The sequence below is a fragment of the Engystomops pustulosus genome, chromosome 1 (genome assembly GCF_040894005.1).
Source record: "Engystomops pustulosus chromosome 1, aEngPut4.maternal, whole genome shotgun sequence".
NCBI classification, from domain to species: domain Eukaryota; kingdom Metazoa; phylum Chordata; class Amphibia; order Anura; family Leptodactylidae; genus Engystomops; species Engystomops pustulosus.
This window is the reverse complement of record NC_092411.1, coordinates 76,636,223-76,656,187: the sequence shown is the minus strand read 5'-3', so window position 1 is coordinate 76,656,187 and position 19,965 is coordinate 76,636,223. Positions and strand designations below refer to the sequence as shown.

The window sequence follows — 19,965 nt, the reverse complement described above, 5'->3', positions numbered from 1 at the left end:
CTCTAAGACCAATCTAAAATTGCACATGAAGACCATCTAGACTTAGAACCTCCTAAAGTATCTAGAAACTGTCAAAATAATTTAAATGTGATGCAAGTGCAATTTAAGACAGAATTCTGCCCCAGTATTGTGCTAAAGCTCCTGTTAAAAGGGTTTTCCAGGGAATAGATTTTCGACACCCAGTGGCTGAAAATAGACATTAGTGGCAGCCATGAACCTTATTGAAATTAATGGGAGACGAGATGCTGCAGTACGTTCATATTGTTCAAATTGTGGAGGTAGCTGATCGGTGAGGATGATGACTATCCAAATCATAGATCATTGATAAGTATTACTTGGAAAACCCCTTTAAATATGCCAACCCTATCTAAGAGGCTCCTTTCATTCAACAGGGACCAAAAGCATATCCTTCTGGACCCTGCTAAGCTTGTATCTATATAACTTTTCTTTTTTTCTAAGGCATATAAAAGACATGCAGTTCTATGCGGTAGCATCCTACAATAAAGGGGGTTATACAGTTTTCTGTCAAAAGGATTCAGGATAACAGTTGCAGAAGTGGAACCTTTCCATCAGAGGTATTGATTGGGCCATATAATGGAAGGCCGGGTGTGATATTTCCCAAGGAATTTTATTTCACAGTATTGTACCTAAAATATATATGTGTATATATATATATATATATATCCACAACATTGAAACATTTATCAAATTCATGTCTAAAACTGAAATAGATAAAATAATAATAATATATCAATTAATGTAATAAAAAAAAATTAAGAAAAAAACCAACTATAAGGAATTGAAAAAAATAAAGGTAAATAAACGAAGGAGACTTCCATTAGAGAACTTTAGGGGTCCCCGCGCATGGTCAGGATAATGCACAGATGTTTGTGTATATAAGAAAAAAATCTCTTTCACACAATGTTGACTTTCTCTGCATTTTGGATCTTGTTTATTTTAAATTGATATTCGCATCAAAGTCCACAAAAACCTTTGTATGCAACATGCGTAGATAAAGTCACAGATTTTATTTAGTAGGAAATCCTGACCCTGGACTGGTACCCTCCTATAAGTGTGTTCACATCTGCCTGGAAAGATGATACAATCTAGAGATGGATCCTGATGAACATTAAACAGTGCTACTCGAAGTGCTATCTCCTCAATCATCTACATGGAACCAAAGCAGCTGTGAAAACAGATACTAAAAAGTAACATTAATGGAAGTCCCATCCATGATACAAGTCCCAGTAATATTTTAGGTAGTGTTTACATGATGCGGGTAAAGAAATCTTAGCTTTTAGTTTTAATGCAGTTTTTAAAATGTTTCACCTGTAAAATAAAAAAAAACTGAATGCAGGTCATTACAATACAGCTGTGATGCAGTTTTCACTGTAATATGTGAACAGTACCTTAAGAAATACAGGAAATGTTATCTGCTGTTGAGTCATTTGCAACATAATAATTACTGGTAAATGGTTCTGTAGGGGCTGACAGGAGTGTGGAAGTCACTAAGGTACCAAATGCCAGCTGTCACCTAACCCTGTGCCAGCTATGTTCTTACTACCTATGACATATTTGGTTACAGATGACATTAGGAGTAGACACCCTTTTCTCAGGTACACACACATCAATATAAAGTGATTACCCTTAATGTCTCACAATATGACTAAAGGCAGATCTTACCTCATCATTAATAACCTCAGATTGTTCTTCTTCTTCTTCCTCTTCTAAATCTAAGTCATTCTGTCTGAGGTAGCCCTGGAGACCCAGCGAGGGTTTCTTTTTGAAAGCCAGAAAATCCATCATGTTCCCTTGAAAGTGTTGTAGGAAGAACAACTCAATGAGATAATCTTTGAAGTTGTCCTTGAGCGTTTTCATACTTTTGTGATGATGCTCCAAGCACTGCTTCCTCATCTGAGCATCTTCAGCAGTGGCAGGCGGGATCTCCTCAAGCTTCTTACTTTGTTTTTTTACAGTATTCACTGTTGGAGTAAGGGGAAGACTAGAGAGTCCCTGGGGACCAGAAATTCGCGATGGACTTGTTGGTGTTGGTGGCGTTGCTATACCAAAAGATGTAGCCCCTGTTACTCCTGCTATCATTCCTCCAGAAGTCCTATCAAAACTAATGGTTCTACCCAGCTGCTGGCCATGGAGGACCTGTTGCTGCTGAATCAGCTGACCTTGTATAATACTGCTTATCTGTGGTGGTAGATTGGTTGTGGTTATGTGACTCGGTGTGGTTAGAGTCTGCATATTTGCTCCACTTGCCACAGGACTTTGGGGTCCAAGGTGATGGATAGTACCTCCAGTTTGGGAGTGAGGCTGTGACAGTCTACGTTCCCTCATGCTGGCCTGTGCCGCCCCAGATGGAAGTTGTACCTGTGCTGTGGCTCCCTGTGTTATCTGTGCAAGACCAGATCCTTCTTGAAAAACAAAGTGACCACCATTTGACGGGCTTAAGCTTATCTGTCTCACAAGTACACTGGCATCCACAAAGCCTCGTGTGGGGCTCTGGCTACACATCCCCAAGCTAGCTCCAGCGGTGGCAGCTCTGACGCCTTGTAATGCTTGGATTGGCACAGCATTGGGTTGTGTGGGACTCTGTGTTTGTACCTGTTGTGACATTGGGGATGTGACCTGAATGTAGGATGGAGACCCATGCTCAAACCTCCTTGGCTGGGAGCTGAACTGGAACCCAGGAGACGCAGGGTTGGGGATAGGCAAAGGGGTAAGTGTTATCTGCTGGTTTCCTGCTACCACCTGCCCCACATTCTGTAGAGTAATGTTCACATTCTGACCAGCAACTGGATTCCGGCTCATTATTAACTGCTGAATTTGATAACTGGGGGATTGGGGTCCGGGAGAACTGACTGCTGGAGCAAATGATGGAGCAGGAGACTGGGGTAAATTTGTCTGCAATGAAGATTCCTCTCCTTCATTGCCAGTGAAAGATCTGGACCGCTGAAGCTGTCGTGTAGTGTTAGGAGGCGCGTTGCCATGATGCATTTTTTATTCTTGTTTCCGTTTCAAAGAAAATATAGATTTCCTGATAAACAAAACAGAAACAGGACACTATGACAATCTTCTTATACAGAAAACACAATAGAGCTACATTAATGATATCTGTGTTATCAATCATATAGTATTGTGAATGGGTTATTGGTAGGAATACAGTTCTGTTCACACAGATGTAAAAATCTCAAGTTTTAAACAAATTTATCAAAAGTCAGGAGACAGGAGACCTGAAATCTATTGGGGTTTACATATATACGTGGTAGGATAAAATAGTACAGATTATTCTGCTAAAATGCATTCTTAGGAATCTGAAAAATCACATTTGTTTTTAGAATTATAGAGTAAAATTTAAGCCTCGCCACCTGATGATGAGCAGAGTCTGTATCCACTACTACTTTGGCAAGGCAAAGTTGGGTGTCCATCCACTCGCATTTATTTACTAGCAAGAAATGCAGTTATTCAGTGTAATAAAAACGTCTTCTAGGTTGTGCATAAGCCCCAGGCATTACATGTCACCCCTGTTCCTCCTCCCCTCCCCCTGCTCATGTCTGTGTGTAATGTATAGTAAAGCATTGCTAGTGTTTGTGCTTCATCTGCTGACATGCTGCATCCTCCTAATATACAGATGAGAGACACAGACATCAGCTACACATGAATCTGACATCTTCTGCTATAACATGGCTGCCTGGAGCTGCTGTATCTCTCATACACACAAAGGCTGCAGGGGGTGCCAGCACCAGGAAGCACATGGAGGAGCCATTACACCATTATAAAGGCTGTCAGTCATGTGTATAGGAGTATGTCATACACACAGGCTGCAGGGGGCGCCAGCACCACGAAGCACATCATTATACAGCCTCACATCATTATACAGGCTGTCAGTCAAGCACTGGGGGTGTGGCTGTGCCGCCCACTCATGAATAAGGTGGACAGCTTGAATATGCTAATGACTCATTGGACATTTCACAGGTCATTTGCATACAGCTTTAGGACCTCATTGCTTAAGTTTACGGGCATGTAGAGGGACAATGAAGGGATAGAAGCAATGCTCTCTAATGGCAGTTTATGAAAATATATTTAGTTTAGGGGGGTTATTTTTCCTGACGGGTTCTCTTTAAAGGGAACCTACCACCACGAAACTACCTATAAAAGGTAGATCGGGTGGTAGGTGGATCAATAGGACGTGAGGATAGCCCTTTTAAGGGCTAATCCTCACGTCCCCGCAATGTTTTGAAAACTTTTATTGCCCCAATATTAAAATTTTCTAATGCGGCTACTGGGGCGTGGAGTAGCCGCATCTGAGGTTACACGAGGCGGCTACTCCACGCCCCGGTAGCCTCTTTTCTCCTCCTACCAAAAATCTTCGGCGCGCAGCTACGAGGAGCTGCGCGCCCTCGTCTGGCACATCTGCTGTCTGCGCATGCACAGAACAGCAGGCCCGCGCCTGCGCGGTCACTGCTACGGAGTCGGAGCTGCACAGGCGCGGGCCTGCTGTTCTGCGCATGCGCAGACAGCAGATGTGCCGGACGAGGGCGCGCAGCTCCTCTTAGCTGCGCGCCGAAGATTTTTGGTAAGAGGAGAAAAGAGGCTACCGGGGCGTGGAGTAGCCGCCTCGTGTAACCTCAGATGCGGCTACTCCACGACCCCAGTAGCCGCATAAGAAAATTTTAATATTGGGGCAATAAAAGTTTTCAAATCATTGCGGGGACGTGAGGATTAGCCCTTAAAAGGGCTATCCTCACGTCCTATTGATCCACCTACCACCCGATCTACCTTTATAGGTAGATTTGTGGTGGTAGGTCCCCTTTAAAGGAAAATACTTGTCCTGTTTTTTTCTCTGTTTTGTCATATAGCAGTGTGTAAAAATCAGCTTATTCCTATGTATTCTCACAGACAGCTGAAGAAACAAAGCGCCAAGCATAGGGCAGAGATGAAAGTAGGGAGGAGTAGTAAGGAGTTAGGCTCATCTGATAAGCCACAACAGCTAGTAGAGGAGCTTGAGAATCAACTTTGAAGTGAGATGTAAAATGGTTGTATAAAGTTTAGCACTGAAGTCAAGCTCTCCCCACCTTTGCTGTGATAAACATCACACACTGGACTTCAGAAGAGCTGACAATGATGACCCTAGACATAAGGGCACGAAGTACAGCAAAAGAAAGAGCTTAACTTCAGAGACTTTATACAAGAAGTCTGTATCTTCCTTCATAGCTGCTATCCTGGGTGATGTCATCACACTGGGCCATGAAAGAAACATAATGTGAAAGGTGTCAGGCTGGTAGTGGTTTATTAGATTCATTTCTGCTGACAGGTTCTCCAAAGGATAACGTTTTTCAGATCAATATGGATGCATCCTTGGATCTATATAAATTAATGGATCTATTTAAACTACCAGCAGCACAGTTCATTTGGTTTTTATGCTATGAGGAAAAGCTGAAAACTGACAGCTATCTGATACACTTATCTCCTTACAGAGCTGAATGATCATGTTAGATGTCTTATTGCTTCAGTTTCACACATAATAAAGACTTCCTGATAAACCAAACAGAAACATGACACTATTACAATCTTTTTTATATAGAAAAAAACAATAAAGCCACAGTAATAACTGTTTTCCATGGATCCATCATATACTATTGAGAATGGGCAATTGGTAGGAATAAAGCTTTGGTCACAATTATGTCAAAGTCTCAGGTTTAAAAAAATGAATCAAATATCTAACAGGAATAATTGACATGAAATGAAATCCTTTGTGTTTTATACACTCACTGGCCACTTTATTAGGTACACCTGTCCAACTGCTCGTTAACACTTAATTTCTAATCAGCCAATCACATGGCGGCAACTCAGTGCATTTAGGCATGTAGACATGGTCAAGACAATCTCCTGCAGTTCAAACCGAGCATCAGTATGGGGAAGAAAGGTGATTTGAGTGCCTTTGAACGCGGCATGGTTGTTGGTGCCAGAAGGGCTGGTCTGAGTATTTCAGAAACTGCTGATCTACTGGGATTTTCACGCACAACCATCTCTAGGGTTTACAGAGAATGGTCCGAAAAAGAAAAAACATCCAGTGAGCGGCAGTTCTGTGGGCGGAAATGCCTTGTTGATGCCAGAGGTCAGAGGAGAATGGGCAGACTGGTTCGAGCTGATGGAAAGGCAACAGTGACTCAAATCGCCACCCGTTACAACCAAGGTAGGCAGAAGAGCATCTCTGAACGCACAGTACGTCGAACTTTGAGGCAGATGGGCTACAGCAGCAGAAGACCACACCGGGTGCCACTCCTTTCAGCTAAGAACAGGAAACTGAGGCTACAATTTGCAAAAGCTCATCGAAATTGGACAGTAGAAGATTGGAAAAACGTTGCCTGGTCTGATGAGTCTCGATTTCTTTTGCGACATTCGGATGGTAGGGTCAGAATTTGGCGTCAACAACATGAAAGCATGGATCCATCCTGCCTTGTATCAACGGTTCAGGCTGGTGGTGGTGGTGTCATGGTGTGGGGAATATTTTCTTGGCACTCTTTGGGCCCCTTGGTACCAATTGAGCATCGTTGCAACGCCATAGCCTACCTGAGTATTGTTGCTGACCATGTCCATCCCTTTATGACCACAATGTACCCAACATCTGATGGCTACTTTCAGCAGGATAATGCGCCATGTCATAAAGCTGGAATCATCTCAGACTGGTTTCTTGAACATGACAATGAGGTCACTGGACTCAAATGGCCTCCACAGTCACCAGATCTCAATCCAATAGAGCATCTTTGGGATGTGGTGGAACGGGAGATTCGTATCATGGATGTGCAGCCGACAAATCTGCGGCAACTGTGTGATGCCATCATGTCAATATGGACCAAAATCTCTGAGGAATGCTTCCAGCACCTTGTTGAATCTATGCCACGAAGAATTGAGGCAGTTCTGAAGGCAAAAGGGGGTCCAACCCATTACTAGCATGGTGTACCTAATAAAGTGGCCGGTGAGTGTATATTGTGCATGTATGACAATATAGCAGAGATAATTTTGGCAAATTTTATCATTTGAAATTAGAAAAATCACATTTCTTTTGAGAATTACCGAGTACCATTACATAAAAAATAACGCCTCGGGGATGTTACCAAAGCTCCTCTGTGCTGTAGCTTCACAGGATGTTACACTGTGCAGGATCATGACCCCCCCTTCCTTGTAAATTACCGCTCCCTCTGCCTGCTGGGTCAGGCTGCAACACCCCCTTCGTCTTCTGCCCTCTTGTAAACACGCACATGTTTACCAGAGAACAGAGGAGGAAGGGGGGAGTTGCAGACTGACTCCGCTCCGCACAGGAACATCCGCTTGACTCTATTCACAGGATTACAATGCAGACTGGGGGTGTTCATTTTAGAAGTCACAGGGGCCGCTTACGGAAGCCAAGATCATCATGCAGAGCAACTCACTGCAGTAAGTGAAGACCTTCGGTTTGGGGGGCTAGTTGTGTCTGACAGGTTCCCTTTAAAAGGTTTGTACTGGTAATGTCAATATAAAATGTGTGATTTTTTTTGCGCCTTATACATTTTTTTTTATTCAATGTAATTTACTATTTATAGGCTTTATAAGAAAAAAAATGATAATGTAATGATGTACAGTGAATCAGTTACTAAATCCTTCCATAGACAACAGTTGATCATATAGGTCGCTAGTAGTTAGCTTGCCCTCCATGCTTGGGGTAGGGTGTTCAATCCCTTCAGCCAAATTTAAATAACATGTTAAATAACCTTGTGTAAAGGGGGAACCTTCCTGGAGACGGAGAAAAATCCCTTTATGGTTTTATTAATGAGAGGAGGCTGCTGGACATTTTATTTTATTGTAGCGGCCGCATTTCCCACTCTAGGCTTATTCTAAATCAATACATTTTTCCAGATTTTGGTGATAAAATTAGGTACCTTAGCTTACTCGGATATATACAGTTTATAATTAGAAAAAAAAAGTATGAATTTTCCTTTTTAATATCTGTTTATTTCTGATCTAAGGATTTAGGCCAGGGTGAACAACATTTATTGGTCCAAAGGCTTACTGTCATACTTTTCAACTTTGAGGGGCCACATCAGTAAACAGCACCCTAGATGTAAGAACAACCACAGTATAGCAAACCAAATACTGCATTCAGACAATAATAGCGCAGACCCCAGTGCAGATAACAGGAACAGACAAATAATACAGGAGACCCCATTGTAGACTAAAAATACTGGAGGCCGCCAGAGCATTAAACTACCAATACTAGAGACCGCATAGCATACTAACCATACTCGAGAACCCTAGAGAAGGCAATAATACTGGAGAATCACAGAGCATAAAACTAATAATACTGGAGACCCCCAGAGTAGACAATAATACTGGAGAGCCCCAGGACAATAAATGAATAGATCCTCTCCTTACTTTGCTCCTCTTCTCCTCCCTCCAGCAGTGAAGCTCCTCTGCTATAAATCAGAGGATAAGGCACTGGGAAGGAATACACACATTTATCCCTGCACTACTAGGGTGACCTGGAAAATAGGAGTGTGGAGTCAAAGTCGGTGAGCATTTTGGTGGAGCAGTTTGGCTTACCATCTCCACATCCCTGTTTATAAAGCCCCTTTCACGCATTGTTATGTGTATATTTATGATATCCCGGATTTACACTGAACAATGACCCAATGTATTTATTGGTCATTCTCCAATAGCTATTCTTTTCCCCTCAATATGCGTGAAACTCTCAGTGTGAACTATTTTTGAATGTGACAATTCTTAGAGCACATAAATGATTTTGTTCCAAAGATCTTGCCTTGTGTATGATTAATAGGACCGAACCTAGAATCACTAAACTGGATCTATCAGGTCTGCTCAGTTGAATAAATCCTGCAGGCACATATCCTGGAGAGCCGGCCATAGAGCCATAGAACATTTCTGCTCTCAGACGCTTCTGATACATGTCGGCCATAGGGTTGATTCCTCTGTCGATATTCTATTTACCTCTTTATTAAAAATTAAAAAAAAAAAACTTACTGCCCATTACAACCGTGGCACTACATGCACATAGTGACTGGCACAGCTGCCAGGTGCTGAGTGAGTCTGACTGACTGGCTCCGTATAACGGGCAGGTGACAGCTAGGCTCGCGGATGACAGCAGGGAGTTGGGCCGGGAGGGGGCGATGCAGGCCCGGAGCTACGTGAGTGAGGCCTGCCTCAGTGATAGGCCCAGCACCAGGGACAGCGGCCGAGGCCGGAAAAGCAGCTGCCGCAGCCAGGCTTCAGGAGGCCGCTTCCTCCTCAGACCAACACTCACCTGTCTCCTCCATCAGTCTCCGGCCCGGGTACAGCTTTCTACTGACAACAGAGCGCTCTACGGAGGCCCGGAGAGGACAGGCGCACCGGAGCATTCACGCATGCGCAAGACATCCCTTAGCAGACAAAGGCATCAGCTGAGCAGTGACAAGCGCAGCTAGCGGCTCGTAACAGCTGACGACAGCGGCCGCGCTCACCACACGCAGGCGACTTACCGGAGTGCGGGCAGCTACAGGAGCCGGCGCCAAGCACAGGGCGGGGGAGCAGTCTGGTTTTCATTCCATAAACCTTTATTTTTTAATAAACACTATGAGACAAAAGCATTTATCCGAGATTTCTATAACCCTTTTATGAATGATAAATCTTTTATACATAGAAATATTTCCACAGGGATTCTACACTCCAGGATGTGCAGCCTGTTATCTGTAGCTTCACACCCTGTGTACAAGTGCAGAATGTGAGAAGAGCTTCAGATACCACCAGGATCAAGGATTGTAAACCAAGCACACTAACATATTGGTGTGTGCCCCCTCTGCCAGGATCTGCCCTTCTTTTAGCTTCTTATTCCCTGTTTTTTACGAAAAAAGGATTCTAAAATTAGGCAAATGAGCCTGAGAGGCTCCAGTCTCCATAGATTTTAATGGAAACTTAAGCCCCTCATGCTCATACGCATAATTTTTAAAGCCTTTTATTCTTAAAAACAAGGGCATAAGAAGCTTAAAGAAGAGCAAAGACCTGCCAGAGGAGGCACAGACAAGTATGGCCCCTTTAAAACTTGCGTTTTTGACGCGCAGAACTTGCATTGCACTCTGACCATTGTAATCAATGGGTCTTTTCAGACTTGCATTTTTTTTCACGCACACATGCAGGTTTTTTTTTTTTTTACGCGGGTTTAAATCTCTACATGCTCTACTTTTGCAAGTCACGTGCGTGAAAAACGCACCATACAAGTCTATGGAGACGTATCAAAAACGCATTGCACTCTGAGACACACACAAGTGCACTGCAAGTGCAATGCATTTTTCACGCATCAATTGCCATAGAAAAGATAGAGCTCAGTCCTGAGTCCTTTCACAAGCATTATCTGCGTGTGAAAAACGCATTGAAATTGCGTTGAAAACGCGCGGGTAAAACTGAGACACTGAAGAAACTGACTGAAAACTGATTGAACTCTGATGCAAAATGTCAGTTTTTCACTGACCAAACCCTGATCGCTCCCTGATCAAACTCTGACGTGATCTGCAACGCAAGTGTGGAATGGGCCTATGTCAGTGTGCTGGGTTTACATTCCTTCATCCAGTGGTAGATTTCCTTTAAGGAAGCAGCCATTTTACAGCTTACGGCTCAGGTGACATGCGTCACTTTATATGGTTATAACTTTTGAACAGTTACTTATCTAAACTATTCTGAGATTTTTTTTTCCCCACATGATGTACTTCATTTTAGTGGTAAATTATGGCTGCTAAGTTTTGCGTTTATTTACAAAAAAAGATGAATTTTTTTGAATTTTCAGGCAGATCGATTTACCACCTAAATAAGTTGCTGAATAAAATTTCCCATATGTCTACTTTACATTTTCATCATTTTTTTTTTAAAGTCTGGATAATTTATTTTGACGTTACGCGGCTTATGCGGCTTTTCCGTATTTTCAGAATTGACTATTTTGGGGATAATTATGGTTTTGAATGAAATTTTAAATATTTAGCATTAAACCCCCCCTCCCCCATATAACCAACCCATTTTCACCCCTCAAACTATCAGAAACAGCTTTTAGAAAGATTGTTAACCCCTTGAGATCTTCATAGTAATTGAATCAAAATGGAGGTGAAATTTAGAATGGTCAAACTTTGCAGGTTATACGTTCATTCAGCCCTAAAATGTACACATTTCCAAAAGATAAAAAGAGAAAACCCACCATACAATTGTTATGCAATTTCTCCCGAGTACAGAGACTCCGCACATGTGTGCGCTATTTTAGTTTCCTCATTGGCTCCTTTAGTAGGATATAAAATTTTTGCTTTTTCATTATTTGGGCCATGTGACGGCATTTTTTTTGCAGGATGAGATGCTTTTTCCAGTGTTACCATTTTGGGGTTGGTATCACCTATTGTTGAAAATGTAGGCGCTTTCTTTTGAGGGCAGGAATAGAAAAGCATCAATTCTGTACTTGATATTTTACTCTTTTTTTTTTTCGTGTTCACCGTATAGCCCAATAATCATGTTATCTTTATTCTATGGGTCGATACGATTACGGGGATACCAGACATGAATATTTTTTCTTATGTTTTTCACTAAATTTGCCAAATAAAACCCTAATGTGGGGAAAAATTTTTTTTGCATTGCCCTCTTCCAAGTGGCATAACATTGTCACTTTTTTGGCTACAGAGCTGGTTGATGGCTTGTTACTTTGCAACAGTATAATTCTGGAGTACACATGTTTTGTTAATCACTGTTTATTGCATTTTTTCCCTGGGATTAAATAGGTAAAAATCATAATTTTTGGTGTTTTTTTTTTAAAGTTTTTTTTTTTAAGGCGCTCATCGTACGAGATCAATAATTATTTAATTTTATTCTACGGGTTGTTATGGACACGGTGATAATATATATGTGGGGTTTGTGGCATGATTTAGACTTTTAGCATTATATGTCTCTTTAGCTGTTATGGGGCTTATGGACATTTTTATTGATTTATTACTTTATTTTTTTTATTGAAAAACATTTTTTTTTTACTTTTGTACTATTTCCACCATGGGACATGAACAAGCAATCATCTGATTGCTTGCTCATGATAATATCCTGCAATACTCATGTATTGCAGGGTATTAGCAGTGGCAGCCTATGCACATTCATAGGCTGACACTGTGCCTTTAAGATTACATCATAGACGCCATCTTTCAGGCAGTGCCAGGAGGCTGCCTTGGTGTACGGTCCCCTGAAAACGGCTCGGGGGTGCCAATCCTGCCAATTCTAAACTGAATAACCCCAAATTTTGTAATCTGTCATTGTACCCTAGTCCCCCCCATTCCCCTAATAATCTTGGTTGCTCTCCTCTGCCAGCACATCCGCACAGGTGACCAGGTACCTGTACCCCAATCACAGCAGGTACATCAGATCAAGGGGACCTTTTCCTGCAGGTCCTCTAATGTGGTCTACCTTATTATGTGTCAGCAGTGTCCAACCACAGGCCTTTATGTTGGAGAAACAGGTCAGAGACTCCATCAACGTATGAACTCGCACAGAGCTGATATTAAAAATGAAAGGAAAGATCTGCCAGTGGCTGCACATTTCTCCAGAGAGGACCACGCTACGGAAGATTTGCAGATTACTGTTTTAATGGGACATTTTAAGACACAGAGGGAAAGGAAAGAATGGGAGTATAAATTAATGAAGAGATTCAACACCTTGCAGAGTGGTCTTAACATTCATGCCAGCTTCATGACCTCCTACGTCTGACCTGGAGGCCACAAGCAGATAAGAGCCAGGGCTCATGTGTCTCGCCTCATAGGTTTTTAATGTTTTTATTGCCATCCTGTTGTAAATAAGATGTCCCTGTTTTTATCAATCTGTTGTTTTAGAGGTTTTTTTAATATCCTTTGATGATCACTGTTTAGTGTGTATAAAATGCTGTGAATTTTCTGTTTCATGCATAACATCATGTCTGACGAAGAGAACTAGTATTCTCGAAAGCTCACCATCAAATATACTCAGTTAGCCTCAAAAAGGTATCGCCTGATTTCTTCACTCTTCTTCTGCTCTCCATGGCTAACACGGTACAAATCTACACTACTAGAACATAAGTATACTTTTTTATACTGGTAATGTCAACCCAATCTGAGAATGTGCCATTAATGACCACCCTCTGTTTTCTATCACTAAGCCAATTACTTAGGCTGTGTGAAAGGGCGCAATTGCATTGCTATCACTACAGAGGCATGATGCCCACCATAATAACCCGAGAGATTAAAATAAAAATAAATTATACATTGGCTTTAAGTTTAAAAAAAAAATCATAATGGTGTAAAAAATAAAAGTTGCATACATTTTTGGGTGCAGGGATGAGTAGGTTTTTCACAGAACGCACACAGCGGCCCCATAGTCTGTTGTTGCAGCTCATATGTCATCAGTGTCTGAGCTCCGCTCATGGCTGTTGCTAATAGAAGAGGACTGCCTGGAGTCTGCGCTCACCTACAACGGCCACAGAATCTATGTCCGTGTATGTGAGAGTCCATAAAAAAACATGGAGGCATATGCAAGATGTCAATAGCTAGAACACGTCCATATTGAGAACTTGCCGTGCAAACAGCTCCTGATCCAACCCTGCCCGTCTTTATTTTCTGGTATCTTCTGAAACAGAAAACTACAGCTCAACCTGTGGGCAGGAATTGCCTCAATGGCATTTACGTGTCAGTAGAGACCAGGTAAGTGTTGGAATAGGAACCTGAGGCCAGTGACACGTGGCGTTTCCTTCATTGCGTTTTCGCCTCCTTGTAAAAACGCATCAGTTTTGCATATTGGCTTTTTAAATTGGTTTTGGAATCACAAAGTTTCTCCTTTGCAGTTTGAGGTGCATTTTCATTGCACTTTTCAAAGTGGTTGCTTTTTTTGAAAATGTGTAAGTTTGTGGTCTGCATTTTGAAACGCATGTGACTATATGCACAAACGCAACAAGATCAGTGTTTTTACAAATTCCAAGAGACTTGGTATCCAATTACAGGAAATCAAGCATTGGGTTTTAAAAACGCAACTGAACAATAAGAAAACAAATGCACTTTCATTGCTTTTGGAAAAGCACCAGCCACCGTCTTCAGCATATCATGTTTTATTATTGTACTCCAATCTAATCCCTTTAAAAAAAATTTACAAATTTTTTAAAACTCTATCAATCTTAAATGTAGGTGTGCAAGAGATTTTAAAGATAGAGAGATATAGATATATCCCTTTGTCATTTCTCTCCTGTCCCAATAAGAACTTTATGTGACAGCAAAATGTCCAGAATAACAAAATCATGTTAGGTCTCAAATAGTTAAATATGCAACTTTTCCTAGAGAAATTTGATTTCTTCTAAATACAGCACCAACCTTGTATCATAGTAATATATGATGCAAGCACTCCTTGTCAGTCTGAAAAACCGCATCGGCACCAAGAACTGTACAAGGTAGGGGTTGCTGTTTGGTAGATAAACAGGGAGTCCTTGCATCAGGTTTCTATATAATGCAATGACTCTCCATCCACACTCTCCATGGACCGAGCAAATTCTTATGCAGGTAGCCTAAAAGCTATAGCACGTGGTGGTGGACTGACCAAAGTGCCGAGGAGAGGACTCTGAGCATCAAAGTGTTACATGACGCCAGGATTCCCTTCTTCCCCACAAAACAGTATCACAGTGCTATAATCAGGATTACATTTGTAATTCTGAAGTTGTGCTATTAGGCATAAACACTATAAAAGTTGTACAGAATTTGGACCACTGCACTGAAGACACAGCAGGCATCCCAGTTTCCACGATAATGCCAAAAATAAACACACACAGACACAATATACTTCTTTAGAAAAGAAAGATTCTTACAAAATAAAAACCAAAATGGGTGTATCAATATGCATACAATTTCAAGCAGTTAAGTTCACATTGAAGTTTTCATCTTGGTTCTTTGGAAGGATGCAAGCGAGAATCTGACACTTGTCCTTGGACCCAGCGTTCCGTTTTATACCCGATGGCTACTTCATAAAGAAGTTACTGTGCAAGCGGTGAGCCCAGAACTGCAATCGTAGGACTTCTGATATTACTTGGACAGCGCTCATTACCAAACCGAACAAAGTAAAGAAGGACAAAAGATGAAAAGGAAATAATTGGTTGAAAGGTAGACTGTACTATAATCCTGGTCAGGATGCTCTTCTGCATGATAAGAGTTATAGAATCTAATACTAAAACTAAAGTTACTCTTTACAGGGAAAAAAAAATACACAGCAGCAGATTTTTGCAAGTTTTAGGAAAATATCTGTATAAATTACGTTAGCATACATAGGATTGTTGCTAATAAGAAATGACTATGTTATATGTCACATCTGTCCAGAGTAAAGCGTTGATTCCCTCTCCAGCAGTAAAAGGCTTAATAATTGTGAATAAGTCTTCAGGCCTTAAAAAAGTCCCAACCTATATCATTTATTAATATTTGTACAAAAATAGGTAAGATGCCCAAGCTCTATACTTAAACCTGATTTGTAGAGTCCTCTATGGAATGAGGCGATGGGGTGAAGTCTGGCAAAAACACTTTCTTGGTTGGTTTCTTTTAGTTCATTGTTGTTTTTGCTTTTGCACCCAAAGGCCACACATGTGAAACCTGTTATTCCAGTTATGGCTTTTTTTCCCCCTCCATTAAAATAAAATAAAAAAAAAATACAGAAGATGGGAGTGCTCCCCCTTCTGACTATATGGTCACATGTACACAGCTTAAAGAACATGTATGTGCACAAAAGTGGGTTATAACTAAGCAGGTAACAATAAGTTGTGCTCGTGTGGTTACCCGTTCAGGTTTGTTCATACTGTAAGGTGTGTTTGTGCAAGTCTCTGCCCACCCCCTATGATAACCGCCAAACGTTCACAGGGTCCATGCAGGAGGTAGAAAGGACTTCATTCCATCCATATATGCGGTCAAAGGAAACAGGATAATCTTTTAGAACATTATCAATTTTAAGGTTGTGAAGTCTTTCCATTTTCTTAACATCAAGAATCTACCGGTCCAACAACAGGAAATTTGTAGGGTCATCCATGAATCAAACCAAAGCAAGGCATTCCAAGAAAAAAGGCTGATGAGCCATTATCCATTCATACCCAGGGAATTCAGCTTGGTTTAGTAGGGGCTTTGATCCTGACAGTCTGGGTTCGGACTTGTAACTTTGCCTGCTGGTTCTGAACATCAGTAGCCACTGTAACCGGTTGAGTGCTCTGTCCAACTTGAGCCTGGAGCTGTGGTGTAGCAGCAGCTGCCAAAACTTGCTGCTGAAGGAGTTTTTGCTGTACTACATGGGCTGCAGCGGAGCCTGCTGGTATCACCTGCACCTGCTGTGGTCCTGCAGCTGTTGCCTGGGTCAAAGTTACAGTCTGTGGTTGGACCTGTAACAAAAAGGAAGGTTATCAGATTAAGGGGAAAAAAAAAATGCCAATCCACAAAAAAATGTTAAAAATATAATGTAATATAATTGATATATCTCTGTCTCTCTCTCATAATATTATATATCCATCTCTATCTATATATCTATATCTATCTAAATCTATATATAGATATATCTATATCTATTTGCAAGATTTACAGGACCAAACTAAATGGATACGTTGATTCCAGATCAGCGATTCTAGGTTTACTCTGCATCTTTATATTTTTAGGAACGTTTAGCAAAGAGACATTTAATTGAATTACAATGTCATGTATACCAATAGCAAATGGGGTTGCATGCTGGGACCTTAGGGTGATGGCACATGTGGCGTTATGAACACGTTTTTGGGTCATTTTTGAAAAATGCATGTGGTTTTGACCAGTCTCAATTAAGATAATTGGTCAAACCGTTCAAAACGGATGCGTTTTCCAAAAACGCATGCAGTTTTTGACGGACTGCTTAAAAACGGTCCAGAAACGTGTTCAAAACGCCACGTGTGCCATCATCCTCTACGGCCGGCAGCACACCTGGCGTTTTGAACCCGGTTTTTGAGCCGTTTTTAAGCACTCCCTTAAAAACCGCATGCGTTTTTGAAAACGTATCCGTTTAATCAATTATCTTAATTAAATTGGGTCAAAAACGGATGCATTTAACTGACTGCTTAAAAAAGGACCAAAAACAAGTTCAAAACACCACGTGTGCCGCTGGCTGTAGAGTTCACCCAGTTAAATTTGGGGTTTTGCTGACATGTAACTTGCACCATTGGTTGACCGTGGCGTGAAAGGGGTTAACACTCGCAATCAGAGCTGGCTCTGATCGCGGGTGTTACATTGCGGTGTCAGCTGTAATAGACAGCTGACAGACGCGGCTTCTGGTGCCGGCTCCGTTCGTGAGCCGGTGCCAGAAGCGGGACACTATAGCCAGTGCGGAAACTATCTTCCTGCGAGGACGCACTATTGCGTCCTGGTGCGCGTAGGGGTAATTAGGCAAATCTGCTGTCCTCAGCGGTTTAGTTGTGTTTCAAAATGCAATACAAGTGCCACATGGGTATGATCCTCAGGGTATTATCACATGGTGCTCTGTGCTATGCATTATAAAAAGTCTGTAGCAGAAGATGCCAAAATAGCGCTCTTGTTTAACTCATGGGGAGGCCACATGCCCTTTTCCATGAGCAGCAGTGATTAAACAAGATATAAAAGTGACATTCCATATACTCAGGGAGGAATGCAGATTAGTGGGAATATAGGGCCTGTCAGGCAGAATCCGGAAAGCCATACAAGAGATTTTCAGATTGAAAATCTGTGAATTTAATCTTAGAGATGCAAACTGAGCCTTTGTTTGAATGTAGATATCTGTAGCACTATAAGCACTGTCAGACGCAATCAAAAACATATGTTATTCTTCCTATCATTTTATGAATAAACAGAGGAATGGCACAATTTACATTTATAAGAAAACCTGTTCCTGGGTGTTTTTATTATGGTGAAAGCCGGCAAATCTGTAAACTTACAAGGCAGTGATTTTCAATGGAGAGATTGCATTTTATTTGTAATATTATATGTTGCTTCATAGTTTCTCTTACCTGTTGTGATGCAGATACAACCTGCTGGAGTGTAGCAATCGCTGCTTGCTGCTGGACCACCTGAGGGAGCTTGGCAACCTTACAAATTAAGACAATAGTTAAAAATAACACGGCTTACATTGCTTTGTGTGTCTTCATCAAGTAGTTTGACAGTTTTTAGCCATTTTATTACCAATTCAAAAAAGACATGGCCTCTTCGCTCCTCCCCAGCGCCTGCAACCCAGATACAGGCGGTCCCCTACTTAAGGACACCCGACCCCTAGTTAAAGACGAACCTCTCTACCCACTGTGACCTCTGGTGAGGCTCTCTGGATGCTTTTCTATAGTCCCAGACTGCAATGATCAGCTGTAAGGTGTCTGTAATGAAGTTTTATTGAGAATTTTTGGTTCAATTACAGCCAAAAATTTTTAAACTCCAAATTGTCACTGGGGCAAGAAAATTTTGTGTCTGGATCTACAATTATGAAGTATACAGTTTTGACTTGCATACAAATTCAAGTTAAGAACAAGCCTATGGAACCTATCTTGTATGTAACCCTGGGACTGCCTGTACTGTAGCTTTACAGAAATAACCTTGATAACATGTAGCCTCTGACGCAGTGCAAACCAAACTTCATGTAACTATTTTTCTGCCGTTTCTACTCCAAATTTCATACTGTGAGGTCTGGTGCACAGTGGTGTTTGAAATGCAATAGGGAGGAGTTACATTAGATCAAATACGTAGGGTGCAGTCACACTTACCACTTTGATAGAAACGCATATGCTCTTGGGCCATGGCACACACCCCTGTGGACTTTTATTGCGCTTCTAAACAGAATCAAAGTGGTATGTGCAACCGCACCATAAAGCTGCACCAGTTGTCTTTTGGTTCTCACATTTGAAAGGCGTTTACCTGTATTTGAGCTTGAACTTGCTGGGTTCCAGGTGCCTTCTGTGCCTGAGTTAAGGAAGTGGTCAGGAACTGAGTTTTAATAGCTGGTTGGTTGGTGTAGGTGACTTTTTGTTGCTGTGATGCAGTTGACACTTGAGGTGTCGTTATCTGAAGGGAAAGGTAAGGCTGAGCATTAAAAGCCCAGGGAAAAAGTAGACAGGAAGAGATCAACTTAACTGTTGTACAAGAACACAAAATACACATATGTTATGTAAATAATGTATGTTATACATGCATTAGCATTATCAATCATTCTCTTTAAACAAATGGAGTATTAAATGAAATGACCATTAGATTTAAACTAAATGTTGAACAAGTATCAAAATAAACATGTGCATAGGTGCCATAGACAGGGTCACTGATAATTTACAAGTGATTTATGCTTTCCATCAAAATATTTGGTTCTTGCTTAAATAGGGCCTGCTATAATCCCATGCAATGGATTTTCATTGTAATATCAGCAATAAATCAGCAAAATTCTTTTTTAGCAGAATAGACTATCTTAGCCTTAACAGGGAATTCTTATCTAGGACATTTAAGGCACATCCACAGGATAGAACAAAAATGTCTGCAAGAAGTGGAGAATAGTTCTTCTCCAATCACTTAAGAGTTGTCATAGTCATCTATTGGTCTGCTAATAAAATCGAATTCATGTGAATGCAGTTTGACTCTACACCAATACTTCACATATGTATCAAACTAATGGGTAGGATGCTTACCTTCTGTTGACCCAACGTAGTCTGTGTCTGTAGCGTCTTCTGCTGTTGCTGGGACTGTGTAGCATGATGTTGTTTTAATTTCAGCAATGGCTGCATATGTAATGGCTGGGCCATAACAGTCTGTCCCCCTTAGACACAAATACAAATAAATATCTTAGAAAGAAAATAATATTGTCTATGTTGATACTTTTTAAGTACTTTTCTCGAAGTTCTTCCTTATTTATCGAGATATATATAATATAAAATCTTCCGTCACCTTGTACACTTCCCATTAT

The 19,965-nt window shown here is 41.2% G+C and overlaps 2 protein-coding genes across 13 annotated transcripts in view; both read right to left on the bottom strand.

Annotated features, from left to right (window-relative positions):
• The window catches only part of LOC140124557 (E1A-binding protein p400-like), a 67,915-nt gene extending 64,872 nt beyond the window's left edge, over positions 1–3,043 (bottom strand). For all 8 annotated transcript variants that reach the window (XM_072144426.1, XM_072144429.1, XM_072144427.1 and 5 more), the window contains exon 1: positions 1,684–3,043. In XM_072144426.1, the coding sequence (XP_072000527.1) occupies positions 1,684–3,006 (1,323 nt within the window). In that variant the 5' untranslated portion in view covers positions 3,007–3,043. The remainder of the gene's footprint in view (positions 1–1,683) is intronic.
• Positions 3,044–14,844: 11,801 nt separating this feature from the next.
• LOC140124501 (E1A-binding protein p400-like) overlaps positions 14,845–19,965 on the bottom strand; it is a 58,143-nt gene continuing 53,022 nt past the window's right edge. For 4 of the 5 annotated variants that reach the window (XM_072144421.1, XM_072144425.1, XM_072144422.1 and 1 more), the window contains 4 exons: positions 19,691–19,818; positions 18,933–19,097; positions 18,041–18,118; positions 14,845–16,417 (listed from right to left, as the gene is read on the bottom strand). In XM_072144421.1, the coding sequence (XP_072000522.1) occupies positions 16,145–16,417; positions 18,041–18,118; positions 18,933–19,097; positions 19,691–19,818 (644 nt within the window). In that variant the 3' untranslated portion in view covers positions 14,845–16,144. The remainder of the gene's footprint in view (positions 16,418–18,040; positions 18,119–18,932; positions 19,098–19,690; positions 19,819–19,965) is intronic. The other variant, XM_072144424.1, reaches the window with a different exon arrangement.